The 22,951-nt window shown below is 45.5% G+C and overlaps 1 protein-coding gene across 1 annotated transcript in view; it reads left to right on the forward strand.

Annotated features, from left to right (window-relative positions):
- Positions 1-22,951, forward strand: part of LOC134354613 (latent-transforming growth factor beta-binding protein 4-like) — a 346,432-nt gene that overhangs the window by 288,694 nt on the left and 34,787 nt on the right. The window contains exons 30-32 of the mRNA XM_063063620.1: positions 6,613-6,738; positions 10,817-10,942; positions 22,261-22,404. Coding sequence (XP_062919690.1) covers positions 6,613-6,738; positions 10,817-10,942; positions 22,261-22,404 — 396 coding nt within the window. The remainder of the gene's footprint in view (positions 1-6,612; positions 6,739-10,816; positions 10,943-22,260; positions 22,405-22,951) is intronic.

Genomic DNA, 22,951 nt, shown 5'->3' on the forward strand with positions numbered 1-22,951 from the left:
GGCAGAGGTTGATTAGTCAGGGCATGAAGGGCTGAAAGGGAAATGGATCAGCCATGATGTAATGGTGGAGCAGACTCGTAGAAGAAACATAGAAAACCTACAGCACGTACAGGCCCTTCGACCCACAATGCTGTGCTGACATGTACTTACTTTAGAAATTACCTGGGCTTACCCATAGCTCTCTATATGTCTAAGCTCCATGTACCTATCCGGGAATCTCTTAAGAGACACTATCGTATCCACCTCCACCGCCACCGCCGGCAGCCCGTTCCAGGCACTCACCACTCTGCGTAAAAAAACCTTACCCTTGACATCTCCTCTGCACCTACTTCCAAGCACCTTAAAACTGTGCCCTCTCGTGCTAACCATAAACAATGGGCCAAATGGCCTACTATGTCTTATGATCTTGTGATCAATTTGAAAATAGGGAGTGAATATATAAAACGGAAGAAAACAATTAAGGTAAGTATGGAGCCTCTAGTGAATAAAGCTGGTGGATAATGAGAAATACAAAAATGACATTTTTTTCAGTGTTTGCATTAGGCTTCACCATGGAGCACACCTTAGATATCCATATCAGTTGGGCTAATTTCAAACAGCCAGGAAGGGCAGCCTGCTAGCGTGGTGGTTAGCACAACACTTTACAGTACAGGTGATCCAGGTTCAATTCCCATGAATTGTACGTTCCCATGGGAGTTTCCTCTGCGTGCTCTGGTTTCCTCCCACACGCCAAAGACGTACCGGTTGGTAAGCTGATTGGTCTCAGCCATGTTCAGGCTCTACTGAAGTAGCATAAAGAAATGGGCAAGGTTGAGGACCAGGAATGCAGTGGTCAGCTATGGAAACTGAGTGCAGCAGACAAGAGACACATCAAACTGATGTCCCCTCTAGATTGGAAGAAGTCCGCTCTGAACTCCCAGAGACCACTGGAACCCAAGTACCCTCCTCTACAGTCCAGAGAAGCCTTGTCAGACGTGGTCTAAATGGAAGAGTCAATGCCAAAAAGATATTCCTCCAAAGTGAGAACAAAGCCAAGTGAACAATAGTGAATGTGCACACGAGTTGTGAATACTATCAACCACATCCATCTGACAGGACCACAGACATCCCTCCCTAAGCCTCCCACCTCCTGAACTTGGCCTGAAGTTTAACACTTACTGATGGAACAACTGTCGAGCATCTGTCAGCACTGAGCATCCCCTGCACCTTACTGTGACTTAAGACACAGCGGATTCTCCAACCACACATCTCCCGTTCACTGCAGGACATCTAAAAGTGTGGGTGGAGTAGAGGCTCCTATCTATGTTGGAATTATTCCCAATGTTCCCAGGAACATATGAGAGTCTGGGATATCAATCAACAGACCAAACCTGAGGAGACTGAAGTGAGAAATCCCAGCTGGGAGGGATGAGTGTGGGGAACTCACAGCCTCACCAAGAAGAGCTCCAGTAAAAGGCTGCGGACATCCACGTGGGAATCACTGGAGGACAGATGTGACGGTGAGAATGCAATTTCTGCATGTGGGAGCCAAAATGTGTCAGTGTCCATTTGAAAAGAGAAGCATTAAGGATCTGAGGCTCTTCATGACACGGACAGTGTGGTAGGGAGCGTGATTCTCTCATGGTAAGCGAAGGGCTGGTTTGCACCTGAACTGGAGGGGGACTAATATCCTAGTGGGAAGATTTGCTAGTGTTACACGGGGGCAGGGGGATGTTTAACCTAGCGTTGCAGGTGGACGGCAACCAGAGTGTCACAACAGATAGTGGTGTGCTTATGGCGAAAATGTTGTTAAACCCACATGCAAGGTCAGGAATCAAAAGGTTGAGCATGTTGGGACGAATGTTCGGAGCTGCATATATCTCAATGCAAGAAGTGTCGGGAAGTGTATGGTCTTGGTAGAAGAAATAAGAGCATAGTTCATTTTCTAAATGGAGAGAGAATTCAAAAATCTGAGGTGAAAAAAGGACTTGGGAGTCCTTGTGTAGGAGTCCCTAAAGGTTAATTTCAAAGGTTTCAAAGGTACATTTAATGTCAGAATGTACACAATATACATCCTGAAATGCTTTTTCTTCACAACCATCCACAAAAACAGAGGAGTGCCCCAAAGAATGAACGACCGTTAAATGTTAGAACTCCAAAGTCCTCCCCCAGCTCCCCCCTCCCAAGCGTGAGCGGTAGCAAGCAACAATCCCTCCTCCCCCACCAGTAAAAAAAAAATCAACACCCGCCACTGAGCACCCAAGTGTGAGCAAAGCAACAACAAAGACACAGACTTGCAGATACCCCAAAGACTTCATGTTTCACCTGGTATTCGAAGTACCACAGGCCCTCTCTCTCTCCACTAAACTGAGTGGAAAAGCAAATTGTACAGAGGATGTGGAGAGTCTGCAGAGGGATATAGATAGGTTAAGTGAATGGGCCAAGGTCTGGAAGATGGAATACAACGTTGGTAAATGTGAGATTATTCACGTTGGAAGGAATAATAGAAGAGCAGATTATTATTTAAATGGTGAAAGATTGCAGCATGCTGTTGTGCAGAGGGACTTGGGAGTGCTTGTGCATGAATCGCAGAAAGTTGGCTTGCAGGTACAACAGGTTATTAAGAAGGCAAATGTAATGTTGGCCTTCATTACTAGCGGGATTGAATTCAAGAGCAGGGAGGTCATGCTGCAACTATACAGTGTACTGGTGAGGCCGCACCTGGAGTACTGTATGCAGTTCCGGTCTCCATACTTGAGGAAGGATACTATACTGGCTTTGGAGGCAGTGCAGAAGAGGTTCACCAGGTTGATTCCAGAAATAAAGGGGTTAACCTATGAGGAGAGATTGAGTCACCTGGGACTATACTCTCTGGAATTCAGAAGAATGAGATGGGATCTTACAGAAACATACAAAATTTTAAAAGGGATAGATAAGATAGAAGTAGGAAAGTTGTTTCCATTGGTAGATGAGACTAGAACTCGGGGACATTGCCTCAAGATTCAGGGGAGAAGATTTAGAATGGAGATGAGGAGAAACTGTTTTTCCCAGAGAGTGGTGAATCTGTGGAATTCTCCGCCCAGGAAAGCAGTTGATACTTCTTCACTAAATATATTTAAGATACAGTTAGATAGATTTTTACATACTAGGGGTTATGGGGAAAAGGCAGGTAGATAGAGCTGAGTTAATGGACAGAACAGCCATGATCTTATTGAATGGCGGGGCAGGCTCAATAGGCCGGATGGCCTACTCCTGCTCCTATTTCTTATGTTCTTATGTCTCCATTTTCACAGCGAGCAGGGAGACGTAACAAAAAACTCGCTGCTTTATGGTGTTAAAAGTCCATTATGTTGCTTTTTTTCAAGCTCTGTGCCCAAAGATCACGAGTCTCTGGGCACACAGCCGCAGATTGTCCGACTCCCCTGACGACACACGGATCTTCTGCCATGACACCGACCATTGATCCTCCCGTCTCCAGAGCCCCGAGATCCTAAGCTACCAAATCTGAGCCAGACTCTTAGGCTGAGCCTTTAGCGTGCCGAACAACGGTCAGTTATGAAACCCTGAGAGCGGGTCCCATTCCCGCAAAGAACCATAGTCAGCATGTAACTCCAAGTCCGGGTCTTCAAAAGAACCCTGAAAGGGAAAAATAAAGATATTAGAGATGGAAATAGAGCTGTTTCTGAAGATGCAACAAAGGAGTCGCTGTTTAGCACCATTATCACTCCGCTCCGCCTCAATTTGCAGGTTGAACTGGTGGTGAGGAAGGCAAATGCAATGTTAGCACTCATTTGAAGAGCACTAGAATATAAAAACAAGGATGTAATGTTGAGGTTTTAAAAAGCACTGGTAATGCTACACTTGGAGTATTATGAGCAGTTTTGGGCCCTTTATCTAAGAAATGATGTGCTGACATGAAAATGATTCCGGGATTGAAAGGAGCATTTGATGGCTCTGGGCCTGTACTCACTGGAATTCAGAAGAATGAGAGAGGATCTCATTGATACCTAGCAAGCATTAAAAGACCTCTGTAGAGTGGATGTGGAGAGGATGTTTCCTATGGTGGGGGAGTTTAAGACCAGATGACACAGCCTCACTATAGAGAGGTATTCATTTAGAATGGAGTTGAGAAGGAATTTCTTTCGCCAAAATGGTGAATCTGTGGAATTCGTTGCCACAGGCGGTTGTGGAGGCCAAGTTATTGGGTATATTTAAGGCTGAGGTTGATAGGTCCTTGAATGGTCAGGGTATGAAGGGTTATGGGGAGAAGGCAGAAAATTGGGGCTGAGAGGGAAATGGATCAGCCATTATGTAATGGTGGAGCAGACTCAATGGGCCAAATGGTCTAACTGTACTCCTGTATCTCATGGCGGAGGAAAGGCAGACGAGCTTAGGGCATGGATCAGCATGTGGAATTACGATATTGTAGCCATTAATGAGAACTGCTTGCAGGAGGGTCCTGACTGGCAGCTCAGTGTTCCCGGACTCCATTGTTTTAGTTGCGACAGAGTGGGAGGGATTAAGAGAGGATCGATGACGTTACTAGTCAGGGAGGTGGCACGGCAGTGGACAGACTGGAGAGCACGTCTAGTGAAGCTTTTTGGGTGGAACTGAGGAATATGACCAGGTTAATGGGATTATATTATAGACTACCGAACAGTCTATGGGTTTCGGAGAAGTTTGTAGAGAGATCGCAGACGGTTGCGAGAAACATAAGGTTGTGATAGGTAATTTTAACTCGTATGAGGAAATGAGACAGGGCAGGTGACAGGGGTTTGTGAAAGGGACCATAATACCTTTAGTTTCAAAGTAATTATTGGAAAGTATTCTAAATTGGAGGTCAATTTTGATGGTATCAAGATAGATCTGACAAATGTGGATTAGGATATGTAGGTTTTAGCAAAAGTGTACTTGGTAAATGGGAGGCCTTCAACAATGAAATTTTGAGAGTACAGAGTATGTTACTGTCAGAATAAAAGGCGAGGATAACAGGTTCAGGGAGCCTTATTTTTCCAAGAGATATTGTGGCCCTGGTTAAGAAAAAAGGAGGTACATAGCAGGTATAGGCAGGCAGGAACAAATTAGGTACTTGAGTATAAGAAATTCAAGAGAACACTTGAGAAGGGAATCAGGAGGGCTAAAATAAGGCAAAATGTTTCTCCAGAAGACAAGTTGAAGGAGAATCCTAAGATGCCCTAGCATGGGGCAAAATTGGTTGTCTGGTAATCTACGCGTGGAGATCAAAGAGATGCGGGAGATCTTAAATGTATTTTTTTTCATCTGCACTTAATGAGGAGAAGAATACAGAGTCTATAGATGTGAAGAAAAGCAGCAGCAGGTCATAGACCCTATAAGAGATTACAGAGGAGGAGGCATTTGCTGTCTTGAGGCAAATTAGGGTGAATAAATCCCCAGGGCCTGACAAGGTGTTCCCTCAGACCCTGTGTGAGGCTAGTGTGGAAATTGCAAGGATAATTAAAACAACCTTAACCACAGGCATGATGCCAGAGAGTTGGAAGATAGCTAACGTTGTTCTGCTGTTAAGAAAGCTAGGAAGTTATAGGCTGGTGAGCCTGACATCAATAGTGGGAACATTATTGGAAGGGTGTTCTAAGTGACCAGATATATAGGTATTTGGATAGAGGGGGACAGATTAGTCATAGTCAATATGGTTTTGTGCGTGGTAAGTCATGTCTAAATAATCTTATAGAGTCTTTCATGTAACTTACCAGGGAAGTTAATGAAAGCGAGGCAGTGGATGTTATCTACATGGATTTTAGCAAGGTTAACTGGATCAGTAAATTTGCATAAGACACTAAGATTGGTGGTGCAATGGACAATGAGGAAGACTATCAGAGCTTGCAACGGGATCTAGACCAGCTGGAAGAATGGGCTGAAAAATGGCAGATGGAATGTAATGAAGACAAGTGCGAAGTTTTGCCCTTTTTGAGGACCAAGCTGTTGGTGAGGCCTAATTTGGAGTATTGTGTGCAGTTTTGGTCACCTCTCAAATAAGATTGAAAGAGTGCAGAGAAAATTTACAAAGATGTTGCTGGGACTTGAGGACCTATTGAACATGTTAGGACATTATTTCCGAGAGTTTAAACATTTGAGGGTAGATTTGATAGAGGTATACAAAATATGAGGGGTATAGATAGGGCAAATGCAAGCAGGTTTTTTCCATTGCGGTTGGGTGAGGCTAGAGCCAGATGTCCTGGGTTATGGGTGAAAGGTGAAAAGTTTAAGGGGAACTTGAGGGGAAACTTCTTCACTCAGAGGGTGGCGAGAGTGTGGGACAAGCTGCCAGCAAGTTTGATTTCAATATTTTGGATATGTACTTGGTATGAAGAGCTATGATCTGGGTGCGGGACGATGGGAGAAGGCAGTTTAATGGATTGGCTTAGACTAGATGGGTAGAAGCGCCTGTTTCAGTGCTATAGTGGTCTATGACTCTGTGAGGGATGGTCAAGGGCTGAAAGTGCAATGGAGAGAATGTGTCAGTGTGTGTTACGGTAACTGAAAGTGGTAGAGAAAGTGTGGTTCTGTGACAAGGAGAGGAGGTCTAACTGTGATGGTGAAATGTCCACTGTGACAAGGAGGATCGGTGCTAATGGTGGATTTCTTGCTCCACAGACGTAGATGAGTGCAGCAATGCCACCATCTGTGGACCCAACGCCTACTGTCAGAACGTGGCAGCGTCGTTCCGGTGTCACTGTGACCAGGGTTACCAGATGGCATCAGATGGCTCACAGTGTGTGGGTAAGACCCGTGGTGGGAGGGAACTACCATGCTCAAGGTCACTCGAGTGTGGCAGGCGGTGACCACCAGTGAAACACTGGGTGACACCTATGGTTCTGGTCCTGGTGTCGAAAAATGTTATGAATCTCTGATGCTTCCCACCCCTCTCCATATTTCCCTCCCTCACCATTCTCCCTATATCTCAGTCTTCTGCCTGTCACTCACTTCCTACTACCTTTTTCTGTCCTCTCTCTCCCCCTCTATCCCTTCCGTATCTCTCTGTCCCCATCTCTATTGATCTCTTTCACCCTCCTATTTCTCATACTCTTTCCCCTCTCTCAATCTCCCACCCCTTCCCTTCATCATTCCATGAGATCATAAGACCATTTGGTTCATCCAGTGTGCTCCACCTTTCCATCATGGCTGATTTATTATTCCTCTCAACCCCATTCTCCTGCCTTTTCCCTGTAACCTTTAATGCCCTTACTAATCAAGAACTTCTCAACCTCCACTGTGAATTCCATCACCCTTTGGCCAGAGAAATTTCTCCTCAGCTCTGTTCTAAAGGGACATCCCTCTATTCTGAGGCTGTGTCCTCTGTTTGTAGACTCCCCCAATTTGAGAAACATCCTCTCCACGTCTTCTCTATCTAAGTCCTTCAATATTCCATAGATTTCAATAAGATCCTCATCATTCTTCTAAACTCCAGCAAGTACAGGCCCAGAGACATCAGATACCCCTCATATGCTCACCATCATCATTATGTGCCATGTCATTTGACGTGGGTGATCTTCCCATTACCTAGATTGTTTTTGGCAAGTTTTCCTACAGAAGTAGTTTGTCTTTGCTTTCTTCTGGGCAGTGCTTTTACAAGACGGATGACCTCAGCCATTATCAATGCTCTTCAGAGATTGTCTGCCAGTGATAATGGTCATACACCCAAGACTTGTGATATGCAAGTCTTCCATCCACGACCATCCACCACCTGCTGCCATGGCTTCAGGTGACCCCGATCCCAGGGATAAGCAGTGATATGGTGGGCCAAATTCATTACTTTTTGTAGGCTTTTCTGTTCAAAAGCATTGGTATTTCCATACCAGGCCATGGTGCACTACACATCTATAGAAATGGAATAGTGTATGATTTATGTGAATAGTTGTTTTAGAGTCAGCACATACTGGGTGACTGAAGGGCCTGTTTCTGTCCTGACCCTCTCTGTCATGCTCTGAGATGGAGTCACTGCCTATTAAGATCCCTGAGCCATTCAGGCCCTACCGTCACTGCAGCCTGCGCTGACGGGACCCTGATCTCATTAACATTCTGTACTAACCCCGCACCTCACACTTCCTAGGACACTTCTTTACTCGGACATGGTACTCGGAAGCAGTGGGGTTAGGGGGTTGTTTTTCTTGTTCCGTTTTGTGCAGTTTGTTTTTTTTACGCATGGGGCGTGGGGTTGATGTGCTTGTGGCTGTTTGCACGCCTTGTTATTTTTCCACATGGGGGTGGGGTTAATGTTTTTCTTTGAACTGGTTTCATGGTTTTCTTTGTTTTGTTGCTGTCTGGAGAAGACGAAACTCAGAGTTGTATACCACATAAATTGATAATAAGTGTAGCTGAACCTTGCATTCATTAGGACCCTACACTAGTTAAGACTCTGTATTCACTCGGATCCAATGTGCAGAAGAATTGCATGATCAATGTTACCTTGGACTTGTTATCACACCTGAATGCTGTTTTCATGAGAGGTCCGATTGTTCACCTGTGGCACAACATGGCCAGGTTCCTTCACCAGGACCCAATGTAGATGAAGGATTGTTCACCTGTATTGACCTGAAAACTAGCAATTCTGAAAACTGAATTCGAATCAGGTTTATTATCACTGATTTATGTCATGAAATTTGTTGTTTTTGCAGCAGCAGTACAGTACAATACATAAAAAAACTATAAATTACAATAAGAAATATATCTGAATTTCAGTTAATTGGGCCATTGGTTCAGTGGGACAGCCGCGTATTTGAGACAGGCTCTTAAAGAGCAAAAACAAATTGAGAAAGTAGCCGGGATTCCCTGTATTTATTTGGGACATTAATCTGCAGGAAACAGTTGCTGAACAGTTTCTAACTAGTATGACCGTTAGTCGCTACACCATGCTCAGAGTGAACAGATTTTAAATAGCGTCTGTTGTGTGTGTTTGTGTTCAAAACATCACTGATAGTTGGTGAGAAATAAGCAGTAAGACAATTCTGAACTGTTTTGCTCACCGCGGTTTCAAGCATTCAGGCCTAGAGATGCCAGAAACAACTGAGAGTGAACATGAAACGTTTCGCTACTTCAACAAGTTAGGACAATGAAGAAATTGAAGGTATCAACAATTATCTTGAATGTTCTAATGAAAATGAAGATTTGGAAGATACTATCATCTAAAGCATTATATGAAGGCAGTCCATTTTCTGCACTAGGTGTCTGCAGTAGAAACTAATACAAAGCTTCATAGAATTAGTAGTGTTCTAATTTGTTCTGTATTTCATTTAAATACATAATTCATCACAGTTAAATGGTAGTTTAACTTTATAATACCTTCTTAACTATTTGCATGAAACTTCAGCTAACTGGGGACGACACTTAGCTGGGCCAAAATGGATGTGTGTCCCAATTAACCAGAATGCACTGGTGGAAGAGAAAGGAAAGAAAACAGTAAGGATGCTTACATGTCCATTTAGAAATCCGATGGCCAAGGGGTAGAAACTGCCCAGTGTGGGTCTTCAGGCTCCTATACCTTCCCCTTTGATGGTAACAATGAGAAGAGGGCATGTCCTGGGCAATGGGGGTCCTTAATGATGGATGTGACCTTCCTGAGGCATCACCTTTTGAAGATGCTGGGGAGGCTAGTGCCCATGACGGAGCTGGCTGTATTTGCAACTTTCTGCAGCTTTTTCCCGAACCTGTGCAGAGGAGTTTCCATACCGGACACCAATGCTACCAGTCAGGATGCTCTCCATGGTGCATCTGTAGAAATTTGCGAGAGTTTAGTGACGTACCAAATCACCTCAAACTCCAGATGAAATATAGCCACTGATGTGCCTTCTTTGTAACTGTATCAATATGTTGAGACCAGGATAGATCCTCAGAGAAGCTGACACCCAGGAACTTGAAATAGCCCACTCTTAAGAAAACTAAAAGAGTAGAGCAAAAAGGGAACAAGAAGATAGTGAGGGGGTGGTTCATTGTCACTCCAGAAACATGTAGACATCTGTGGCAGATTCAAGCCAGACTAGGTCGTCATGTATGGGTCCGTCCCCCCACCCCACCCCCCACCCTTCCCGAAACAGTGACATAAACCTTTGTGCCTCTGTAAACACAGCTGAGTTCTTTCAACATTCCATTGCTTGACCAAATCTCGGTGGCTGACCTGTTTCTATGAAACAGATTTTGACGAGTGTGTGGAATACCCGACGATCTGTGGCTCCAACTGTTGTAAGAACAGCCCCAGCTCCTTCCAGCGCATCACCGAGTGTGGAGTGGGATTCCAGCTGAGCCCTGCCCAGGGGTGCGTCGGTGAGTCGCTCCTCATCTCTCTGAACCTGGTCACAGAGCTCTGCCTGATGATCAGTTCCCAGCCCTCAGCTCCATCTGTGTCCTTACCCAGTTTGTTAAACCAAGAGCACTTTTACAGAGCGAAAAGGGCACAACGTTGGAACACAAGGACGTTAACAAGGAGACTATGTCTTCATTTCGCTGGAACATCTTCTCCTGCTTTATGGACTCTCAATGCAGCGTAATTCAAGACTTTGAGAATCACCTTCAACCTCTGGCTGAAGCTGAAGGAACTCATTGCAATCATTTGTCACTGGTTGGTGAACTGGCCAAGGAAAGAATCAACCCATCGCAGGGAGTCTGTCTGAGAGTGTGATGGGGCATCTGAGTTTGCCATTGCTAGGTGTGTGAGATAGCCGTGGTGAAGGTGTGATGGAGTGACAGCGACAACCTGACAGCGTGATAGAAGAAGTGTGATAAGGAGAGGAGGTTTAACTGTGATGGTGAAATGTCCACTGTGACAAGGAGGATCGGTGCTAACGGTGGATTTCTTGCTCCACAGATGTAGATGAGTGCAGCAATGCCACCATCTGTGGACCCAACGCCTACTGTCAGAACGTGGCAGCGTCGTTCCGGTGTCACTGTGACCAGGGTTACCAGATGGCATCAGATGGCTCACAGTGTGTGGGTAAGACCCGCGGTGGGAGGGACTGAGAGTATCTATCAAGGATCGACCACGTTGGTTGAGATCACTCAGTGCCAGGTGGTGACCACCGGTGAAACACTGGGTGACTCCTGTGGTCCTGGTCCTGGTGTCGTAATGCAATGGGAATCTCAGTAGTAACTGGAACCATTGGCATCACACATTGAATTATAGAATCAGACAGCCGTCGATGAGGCTGTTCAGCTGTCCTTGTCTATGGTAGCACTCAGTAACCCTCTAAGTAGTCTTGCCATTGCATTTTTTTCCCACAGCCCGCAAATCTTTGTCCTTTGAATATTTTTCCAATTTTTTTCAATATTTTTCAACCTGATTTCTTTCATGCATCATGGAACAAGACATGCTTCTATCTCCCTTTGCTTCAAAGTTCAAAGTACATTTATTACCAAAGTATGTATGTATTAGATTTGTCGCCTTACAGGCAGCCACAAAACAAAGAAACCAAAAAGAACCCATATAAAAAAAGACCGTTGAACACCCAATGAGCAGAGAGAGAAAAACAAATTGTGCCAACAATAAAAGTAAACAAACAGCATTCAGAACAAAAGTGAGTCCTCAGACACAAAGCCCAGAGCAGCCAGAACCGGCCCACAGCCTCAGCCCAGAACATGGTGGAGTCAATGTCGCAGAGCCCCGAGCAGCCGAGCAGGCTGACAGCTTCATGCTCAGTGCAGTGGAGAGCCAAGTGAAGGTCACAGGGCACTGAGCGGAACCAGCCCCACTCTTGCTTCTGGTCCCGACACCCTTCCTTTTCAATCCATCTGCCTCTGCACTTAACTCATCCTCGCTGTAAGGCCTGGGCTCTGACTCATTGATACACTCTGATCCTGGACCCCGCAGCCACTTTTCAGCCCGTACCTGACCTTTCCAAGTCGTCTATCCGTTACACGTTTCATGACCTGTAGCATCTCTTGCAAATCACTCTAAGTCCCTGCTTCTTCCTGCTTGCTCCCTCATAAATCTCCAGACTGCAGTATCTTCCAAATGTCTGGGCTCCAGAGGGTGAAGAGCTTCTTCATCACGAACACGACCCAGTGATTTATAAAGATTTCACTTCATTTTCTCGCTTCATTACTCTTTGCCAAAACATCAAAACCCATGATCCTGTCTGCCTTAGTACAGCCAAATTCAGAAGCAGATTTAATATCACCAACATATGTCATGAAATTTGTTATCTTTTCAGCAGCAGTACAATGCAATACATGATAGTAGAGAGAGAAAAACATGAATTACAGAAGATTATATTTATATATAAAATAGTTAAATAGGTAGTACAAAAACAGAAATAAACAAGTAGTGAGGCAGTGTTCATGGGTTCATTGCCCATTCAGAAATCGGATGGCAGAGGGTGTTACGTACCCCGTAACTGGGTTGCCAAACCAGCAGAAATGGATCACTCAGTTGGAGTCTGGATTACTAGAACTAAGAAAATTTTATTAAAGAAACAAGCAACACAGTAATCGAAAGGATAATACATGCAACAGTTCAGCAATGATAAACACACATGTGCACAGAATTAAGATAACAGCATCAATCAAGCTCTATCATTGTCTAGGGGTAAATGACCAAATTTCAAAGTGACACAAAAGTTCAATCCAATTCAGTTCAGTTCACAGTAATCGTTGCCATGGCGATGGACAACATGGGGGGAGGGAGAGAGAGAGAACGAGAACGACTGATCATTCAGAACGGCTTCCACTCACAGACCGGCGATATGGCTCACAAGCAGCTTCCGGGCGGGTCCTTGGTGATGTCACCTGAGGTCACCGACTGTGACCCCTCCTCCAGATGCGGTCGATCCTCTGCAGTGAACCCGGCACCCAAGCGAGGGCGGACACACACCGGGTTCCTGCTGATCGTACCATTCCACCCTGTGCGTTTAAGGTCCGGTACTTCCCACCGACTCATGACAGGCGCACCGCTTCCAGGGTCTCGTTACCTCGGGTGTCGTGTGTGTCCTGCCTTAGCGAACCTGTCCCTTTTTATCCCCCTGCTGGGGTATCGCCTGTCCATCACTTCAAACAGTTCAGGGTTCAAAGGGGGAGCCGCTCTAGACAGCTCTCTCTCCCGTCCCTTCATTACACATCTCCAGACGCTGCTCCATTGTTCCTTATCTCTCCTTCCCCTGAGGACAGGTGGCAGACCACTTGCTGATGCCACTGATGCTAACCCAGGCCAGCAAACATCTTAATTTTATGTGTATTCTCGTCACACTTCCCCCCTTTAAGGATTTTTACCGGGAGGTAAAAATTACAAACATGAATACATTATTTGATACACACACAAATATACATCTTTATCTGCTATTTGGCTAATACAGAGAATTTGAAGTTGTCAACACCTTGACAGACAGTCATCACATTTTCTGTCCCTTTTATATGTGTTATCAATAATCCCTTAGACCAGGCTCCAACTCAGCAAACTTCATAGTGGCCAAAAACACTGATGAATTGCGATCAATGTAACCTCTCATTTGGTTTTGTCCCGGACCACAATAACAAGGGTCGTCCCATTCCGACTCAGTTTTCTCTCGCAAGGGCTTAGTAGGAGGGGGAGGGTTAGTGACCGCAGAGTTATTGCAAAACTTCCTACAGTACCCCACCTTCTCCAAGAGCCTTCTGAGGGCCCTCTTGTCTGTCGGGGTTGGGAGGTCAGCGATAGCCTGCACTGTAGCTTGCATCGCTGCCAGCTGCCCCTGTGTCACCACAATTCCCAGGTAAGTGACCCTCGTGTGGCCGAATTCATTTTCTTCAAGGTTCACGATCTAGCTGGCTTCAGACAGCCGTATTAAATTGCCAATACACACCTCTGTGTTCGTCAGCCCTTTAGTCACTGAATTACTCATTATATATGAATGTTGTTTACTAGGCTAGCCTATTGTAACAGACATCACCCAACGTCCCAGTTTTTTGCATCGCCTTGGGACAATCAAGCACACGGGTGCGAGTCGTTTAATTACTTCTGCTAAAGATTCGCTTTGTTCGGGGATTAAGGGAGAGACCTTATCAGTAGACCTGGCCAAAACAATAGCCTTCTCCCATCTGATCGATCCCATACTAATTTTTTCAAAATGTTTTTTTTCTCTTATCAGGGGGCCCCTAGCTTCATTGATTTCCACGCTAACCCCGACTAGGTTTGTTAGCATATCAAAAGCCGGTGACCGTCTCAGTTCGCGTCGGTCATGATCAATAACATTTTCCCCCCTGGGCAGCCAGTAAATCTCTTTCATGATTCCACCAACTGTTTCCTCCAGCACCGCAAAATGTCCACCGGGGGGTACCTCGTGGGCCATGTTAAAAACCTCATCCCCATAACTCTTTTGCACCACCCCCCACTCCTCATCTGCCAGTACTGTACTTGATTTCCCTTTTTTCCTTAGCACTTCCTCCTCCACACAATAGCCTACTAGTTCCCTTGTTAAAGCTGTGTCAGAGAGAGCTGTCTCCAGCACAAATATCAACTGCTAATGACAGTTCTGAGGCACAAGAGTTTATGAAATCTGCTTCTAGCTAACAAGTTACCTAAGTGAAAGATTAGTCATTGGGGGCATTCCAAGCTCAACAACAGCTGTTCCCTTGAATAGAGTCTGGAATCAAGGACCATACTCTCAGAGGGTGATGCAGGTTGAATAGTTTTCCATTAATCCTGTAGATTAGCTCAATTCCAATAGAAGCTTGTTAAAGACAAGTTGCAGCAAATCAATGAGAAAGATTGAAATATCTGTTGGAGCAATAATGCAGCTTTGGCACCAATGTGTATTAAGTTTAGCTCTGTAGAGGGCCCACTACGGTTTGCATGTTATAATGAAATAAACATTAAGTGGTGCAAAATTTCTACAGACAGCCACTTTTGAGAAGGATAAACTGAATGAAGGATTTAAAAGGGTCAAATGCTTCTCCCTTATTTCATTTTGGGGTTGTTGTGTTATGATATTCCTGTATATTCTGCCTCCACTGGAACAAATTAAGTATCTGTCAGAGAAGAACTCTTTGCCAGGCAGTTGAAAAGGACCCTAGTAAGCACTTCCCTGTAACAGCCATCAGGAGACTCTTCTTCAGTTATCATATTTAGATTTGTATACTTCCTTTAAAATGTCATAATTGTAGTATTTCAAAGGTTCTTTGGAAAATCTCCCCATTCACTAAGGAGGACATAAATAATCTTCCAGAAATAGTAAGGGACAGAGGGTCCAATGAGATGGAGGAACTGAGTGAAATACATGTTAGTAGGGATGTGGTGTTAGGTAAATTGAAGGGATTGAAGGCAGATAAATCCCCAGGGCCAGATGGTCTGCATCCCAGAGTGCTTAAGGAAGTAGCCCAAGAAATAGTGGATGCATTAGTGATAATTTTTCAAAACTCGTTAGATTCTGGACTAGTTCCTGAGGATTGGAGGGTGGCTAATGTAACCCCACTTTTTAAAAAAGGAGGGAGAGAGAAACCGGGGAATTATAGACCGGTTAGCCTAACGTCGGTGGTGGGGAAACTGCTGGAGTCAGTTATCAAGGATGTGATAACAGCACATTTGGAAAGCGGTGAAATGATCGGACAAAGTCAGCATGGATTTGTGAAAGGAAAATCATGTCTGACGAATCTCATAGAATTTTTTGAGGATGTAACTAGTAGAGTGGATAGGGGAGAACCAGTGGATGTGGTATATTTGGATTTTCAAAAGGCTTTTGACAAGGTCCCACACAGGAGATTAGTATGCAAACTTAAAGCACATGGTATTGGGGGTAAGGTATTGGTGTGGGTGGAGAATTGGTTAGCAGACAGGAAGCAAAGAGTGGGAATAAACGGGACCTTTTCAGAATGGCAGGCGGTGACTAGTGGGGTACCGCAAGGCTCAGTGCTGGGACCCCAGTTGTTTACAATATATATTAATGACTTGGATGAGGGAATTAAATGCAGCATCTCCAAGTTTGCGGATGACACGAAGCCGGGTGGCAGTGTTAGCAGTGAGGAGGATGCTAAGAGGATGCAGGGTGACTTGGATAGGTTGGGTGAGTGGGCAAACTCATGGCAGATGCAATTTAATGTGGATAAATGTGAAGTTATCCACTTTGGTGGCAAAAATAGGAAAACAGATTATTATCTGAATGGTGGCCGATTAGGAAAAGGGGAGGTGCAACGAGACCTGGGTGTCATTATACACCAGTCATTGAAAGTGGGCATGCAGGTACAGCAGGCGGTGAAAAAGGCGAATGGTATGCTGGCATTTATAGCGAGAGGATTCGAGTACAGGAGCAGGGAGGTACTACTGCAGTTGTACAAGGCCTTGGTGAGACCACACCTGGAGTATTGTGTGCAGTTTTGGTCCCCTAATCTGAGGAAAGACATCTTTGCCATAGAGGGAGTACAAAGAAGGTTCACCAGATTGATTCCTGGGATGGCAGGACTTTCATATGAAGAAAGACTGGATGAACTGGGCTTGTACTCGTTGGAATTTAGAAGATTGAGGGGGGATCTGATTGAAACGTATAAGATCCTAAAGGGATTGGACAGGCTAGATGCAGGAAGATTGTTCCCGATGTTGGGGAAGTCCAGAACGAGGGGTCACAGTTTGAGGATAGAAGGGAAGCCTTTTAGGACAGAGATTAGGAAAAACTTCTTCACACAGAGAGTGGTGAATCTGTGGAATTCTCTGCCACAGCAAACTGTTGAGGCCAGTTCATTGGCTATGTTTAAGAGGGAGTTAGATATGGCCCTTGTGGCTACAGGGGTCAGGGGGTATGGAGAGAAGGCTGGGGCGGGGTTCTGAGTTGGATGATCAGCCATGATCATAATAAATGGCGGTGCAGGCTCGAAGGGCCGAATGGCCTACTCCTGCACCTATTTTCTATGTTTCTATGTTTCTATGTCTCTGCCAAAACCATCAGCCCCTCGTCTCACTCCTGCGTCTGCACAAATTCTTTCCTGGCTACTGCTACGTCTGTCCCAGCTCCCTCACTACCTCTTGTCTCACTACACTCCTTCTTTTCACTTTCTACCCCCTTCTCGTACAAGGCTGGCAGAAACGTTTCAGCTAAATTCACTACCGCGGTCCCGTGATGAACCTGTGAGTCCATGGGCGGGGCCTCAATGCTGGCAGGCTGACCTGTCAATCTCACGACTGGGAACACGATTCCCCTGGCGATGTCATTACCGAGCAAGACTTCCACGCCTTTCATCGGTAATTCGGACCTCACCCCAATCGTGACTAGTTCAGAGACCAGGTTGCTTTGTAAGTGTATCTGGCGCAAAGGGACTGACTCTGTCCCTTCCCCAACACCTTTGACCTCTACCTCCCCAGTCTGGGTCTCTGAGCTAAACTCTAATACACTCTTCAGTATTAGTGACTGACACGCTCCCATGTCTCTCCAGATCCGCACTGGAACTGGTTTTAACCCTTCCTTCACTGACACCAATCCGGCCGAGATAAACCTCTCGCACCCTTCCTGAACCTTGGCAGACCTGCCCTTCCCTAGCGGTTCGCTTAACAGCTCGATACAGCCATTCAAAATCGCTGTTTTTCCTTTTCCCGTCTCCTTCTTTGGACGCAAAGTGTCCGGCTTTCCCACAATTATAACAGACGACCCCAGGAGACTTCCTGCCAGACTGCTCCCGGTCTACCTTATCCTTTTCACTAGTCCCTGGCTTACTTTCTGACTTTTCCGGCGGACTCTCCCCGCCGTCCTGACTACCCTTCTGGTAGCCTTTACTCGAGGCAACCTTCATTTTATGCGTCAACACATACTCATCCGCTAACTTAGCAGTTGCGGCTAACGTGGCTGCCTCTTTCTCATCGAGGTAGGGTCTCATACCCTCAGGGACACACCTTTAAACTGCTCAATCAGGATCAGCTGTAGCAGTCTGTCATAATCCCCCTCTACCCCCTTTGAGGCGCACCAACAATCACAATATGTCTGCATCTCACGAGCAGACTCCAAATACGTGCGGTCCCACTGCTTCCTCGCATTCCGGAACCTCTGCCGGTATGCCTCCGGGACCAACTCATAAATCCTGAGGATGGCCTCTTTTACCACCTCATACCTCTGGGCATCTTCTGCGGACAAAGCGGAGTAAGCTTCTTGGGCTTTCCCTTTCAGCACACTCTGAAGTAACACAGCCCACTTATCCCTCGGCCATTCCTGACTTTAGCCACTTTTTCGAAATGGAGAAGGTACCAATCCACGTCGGTATCGTCAAATGGGGGAACCAGCCTAACCTCCTGGGTCGCCCGGAACCCTCCACCTTGGTTCGGCACGAGCCCCTGCTCGGCCCTTATCTTTAACTTCTCCAGCTCAAATTCCCTTTCCCTCTGTTTACCTCTCTCTTCTCACTCCCATTGCCTCTCTTTCTCCTCTCTCTCCAACCGTCTCTCTCTCTCTTTCTCTTCTCTCTCCAACTGTCTCTCTCTCTCGCCTTTCTACCTCTTTCTCTTTCTCCCGCCTTTCTAACTCTCTCTCCTGCCTTTCTAACTGCTTCTCTTCGTGTTCTAACTGCCGTACCCAGAACTCGTGCTCGAGTCTCAGTTTTTCAAGCTGTACCTGTACCGCGTCTCCAGCAGGTTTTTCAATAGACACCACCCCCAGCTCGCCTTGGGGAAACACACCCTTAGATACATAGTGCTCTATGATAGCTCTGTGTATCTCCTCTCTCCTCATTGTCGACTTCCCCTTAACAAGATTCAACCGTTTGGCCACAGCTACCAATTCCGACTTCCTGGCATCCTCTAATGCCTCCAAGGTCGGCGCCTTTATAAATTCCTCAGCCTCCATTTCTGCTGTTTGTCTTTTCTTTCTTTCGGGAATTTTAACCCAATCAATTTACTCCGTCCCAAATTTAGTGTTCAAAATCGCAGACGAGAACCCCACTTATGTTATGTACCCCGTAACTGGGTTGCCAAACCAGCAGAAATGGATCACTCAGTTGGAGTCTGGATTACTAGAACTAAGAAAGTTTTATTAAAGAAACAAGCAACACAGTAATCGAAAGGATAATAAATGCAACAGTTCAGCAATGATAAACATACATGTGCACAGAATTAAGATAACAGCATCAATCAAGCTCTATCGTTGTCTAGGGGTAAATGACCAAATTTCAAAGTGACACAAAAGTTCAGTCCAATTTAGTTCAGTTCACAGTAATCGTTGCCATGGCGATGGACAATGTGGGGGGAAGGAGAGAGAGAACGAGAACGACTGATCATTCAGACACGGCTTCCACTCACAGACCGGCGATATTGCTCACAAGCAGCTTTCGGGCAGGTCCTTTGTGATGTCACCTGATGTCACCGACTGTGACCCCTCCTCCAGATGCGGTCGATCCTCTGCAGTGAACCCGGCACCCAAGCGAGGGCGGACACACACCGGGTTCCCGCTGATCGTACCTTTCCACCCTGTGCGTTTAAGGTCCAGTACTTCACACCGACTCGTGACAGGCGCACCGCTTCCAGGGTCTCGTTACCTCGGGTGTCGGGTGTGTTCTGCCTTAGCGAACCTGTCCCTTTTTATCCCCCTGCTGGGGTATCGCCTGTCCATCACTTCAAACAGTTCAGGGTTCAAAGGGGGAGCCGCTCCAGACAGCTCTCTCTCCCGTCCCTTCATTACACATCTCCAGGCGCTGCTCCATTGTTCCTTATCTCTCCTTCCCCTGAGGAAAGGTGGCAGACCACTTGCTGATGCCACTGATGCTAACCCAGGCCAGCAAACATCTTAATTTTATGTGTATTCTCGTCACAGAGGGGAAGAAGCTGTTCCTGAATCATTGGGTGTGTGCCTTCAGGCTTCTGTATCTCTTTTTTGATGGTAGCAATGAGACGAGGATATGTCCTGGGTGATGGGGGTCCTTAATAATGGATGCCTCCTTTTTGAGGCGGAGGCTAGTGCCCACAATGGAGCTGACTAAGTTCACAACTCTCTGCAGCTTATTTCAATCCTGTGGAGTAGCCACCCTCCCCCCATACCAGACGGTGATGCAGCCAGTTAGAATGCTCTCCAGGGTACATCTGTAGAAATTTGTTTTGTCTTTGGTGACATACCAAATCTTCTCAAACTCCAAATGAAATATAGCCACTGCAATACCTTCTTTGTAGCTGCATCAATATGTTGTGTCTCAGAGATCCTCAAAGGTTTAAATTTCCTTCCTTCCATGTCTCTCTGTTCCTTTACCTTACAAAATTGTATTAGTTGTTTCAGATCCCAGCATCTGCAGTCTCTTCTATGTCCTGTATCGTCTGGTTAATGTACAGCAGTTTTAACTTAACCTCCCACAAAATGTATCAGCAGTGGATCACTGTTAAATTCCATCCTCACACACCCACCTTCCCTCCTCTGCCCCCCTGAAGTCTCTCACTGCCGTCCTCCTTCTTTCACACTCTAGATCTCCAGGAAATGACGCTTCCACTCAAGTCCCCACTATTAGTGTGTATCGAAAGGAGCAGAGATCCCAATCCCCAACTCCAGGGGCTCCTGCCTGGCAACCATTGCTCACTTCTCTGCTTCCATTCCCAGACAACCTCTGAATCACTCAGGCTTCAGCTTTGCGAAGACACCGATCTCCTGTATGGTTTCCCTCTAACAAACCTGCGCTAATTGTCAGTTATGATGATGAAGGAACCAAGTGCCACTAACTGTTGTCTCTTGCTGATAGTATACATACTGTTCGATCTTTGTTTGTTTTCCAATCCTTGGGGTTCTCAGAGAGTCAGGAATGACAAGCAGTCTTAATTCTTACAATTATTTATTTTAAACTAAAAAAACAAACATACAAATACTAAGCAAACTCAATAAAGAGCTGAGAAACAGTGGTAAGAAGTAAATGAACGGCAATGAATGCAAAGACAAAAAAGAATAAGGAATAAAAGATGAAGCCTCTAGAAAGTCCATCACCTTTTATAATCCAGATAACTGGAATTCCTTAGATAAGAATAAACTGATTTTTATAACAGAAGGAAAACTTTGTGACTTTTGTAATCAATTCTCATTGTGATGAACCATAACGTTCTGTTAGTTTTCTGAATTATGCGTTGTACATGCCCATTAACTTTTAGTGAATCATGTACGAAGATCTCCAGTTCTCTCTGTGTCTCTCACTTATCCAGTAAGTTTCGGGCCAGGACTGTATTTCTAATCATCTTATTGATTTCACAAGTCGTCTCTCGCCCTCCTTTACTCTGAAGAGAAAAGCCCTAACTCGTTCAACCGATCCTCATCATGCACGCTCACTAATCCAGGCAGCATCCTGGTACATCTCCTCTGCAGCCTCTCTAAAGCTTCAGTATCCTTCCTATAATGAGGTGACCAGAACTGAACACAATACTCCAAGCGTGGTCGAACCAGAGTCTTATAGAGCTACAACATTACCTCAGAGCTCCTGAATTCAAACCCCTGACTAATGAAGGATAACACACCGAATGCCTCTTAACCTCCCTATCAATTTGTGTGGCAACTTTGAGGGAATCAGTGGACTTGGACACCAAGTTCCCCCTTTTCCCCCACACTGCTAAGAATCGTGCCGTGAACCTTGTTCTCTGCCTTCAAGTTTGAACTCGCACAAAGTTTATCACTGCCTAACTTTCCAGATTGAATTCTGTCTGCCACTTCTCTTTACAGCTCTGCATTTCATCAATGTCCCATTGTTACCCATGGCAACCTTCTACACTATCTACAGTACCACCAACCTTCATGTCATCTGCTGATCTTTGGCCATTTGGTTAACTTTTCTACGTCTTTTTGACACTTCATATATCCTCTCTGCAATGTACTCTCCTTGGTTGTGTATTTGGGAAATTAGCAACACAGCTTTGGTGTCTTCCTCCAAGTCACTTAATTGTAAAGAGTTGAGGCCCATGGCATACCACTCACTGCTTCTTCCCAACCAAAAATTGCCCATTTATGTCTGTTTCTTGTGAGCCAGCCAGGCAACACCACCTCCCACTCGGTGCTTCTATTTCCCACAATAATCATTCACGTACCCTGAGGATTGTTGATTACCTGGACTCTTCTGCTTTTGTGTTTTATGTTCTTTTTTCCACTTTTTTTTGTTGTTTGTGAGATCTGATTTATTTTGTGCATGGAGGTGGTTCATGTTTTTTTTTGAACGGTTCCATGGTTATTTCATGGCTGCCTTTGGGGAAGACAAATCTCAGGGTTGCATACCGCATACATACTTCGATAATGAGTATACTTTGAATCTGGAGTTGAGTTGGAGGCAGTTCTTCATGAAACAATCATGGCAGTGGGCTCATTGTGGCAGCCACGTTTACTGCTCTGACTTCAATTAACACATTTTCTCTCTTTGCAGATGTGAACGAGTGTCAGATCATGCAAGGTGTTTGTGGTGCAGCATCTTGCGAAAATGTCCCTGGTTCATTCTTGTGCATCTGCCTGGATGAGAAGGAAGAGTTTGACCCCATAACAGGACGATGCAATCGTCGAGCTGCGCACGGTACATTCCACTCTCTACCTGCTAAAGGCCTGGACAGTATTAAGCCCCTGCAAGGCTCTTCACAGCCACACTTTCACACTTTGGTGATAGGTGCTGTCAGATTTATTCAATGACAAAGAGCATTGTTACAGTAAAGCGGCCATTAGTTTGTGGATTTCAGGCAGCATTCTGTGCACAGAGGCATTTCCCGATGATATAATTGATTCACATTATTCCGGGATCGAAAGGCTTATCATATGAGCAGCGTTTGATGGCTCTGGGCCTGTACTCACTGGAATTCAGAAGAATGAGGGGGGACCTCATTAAAACCTGTTGAATGTTGAAAGGAACAAACAACAGGAATTCTGCAGATGCTGGAAATTCAAGCAACACACATAAAAGTTGCTGGTGAACGCAGCAGGCCAGGCAGCATCTCTAGGAAGAGGTGCAGTCGACGTTTCAGGCCGAGACCCTTCGTCAGGACTGACTGAAGGAAGAGTGAGTAAGGGATCCCTTCAGTTAGTCCTGACGAAGGGTCTCGGCCTGAAACGTCGACTGCACCTCTTCC

Source organism: Mobula hypostoma, chromosome 12 (genome assembly GCF_963921235.1).
Source record: "Mobula hypostoma chromosome 12, sMobHyp1.1, whole genome shotgun sequence".
Lineage (NCBI taxonomy): Eukaryota > Metazoa > Chordata > Chondrichthyes > Myliobatiformes > Myliobatidae > Mobula > Mobula hypostoma.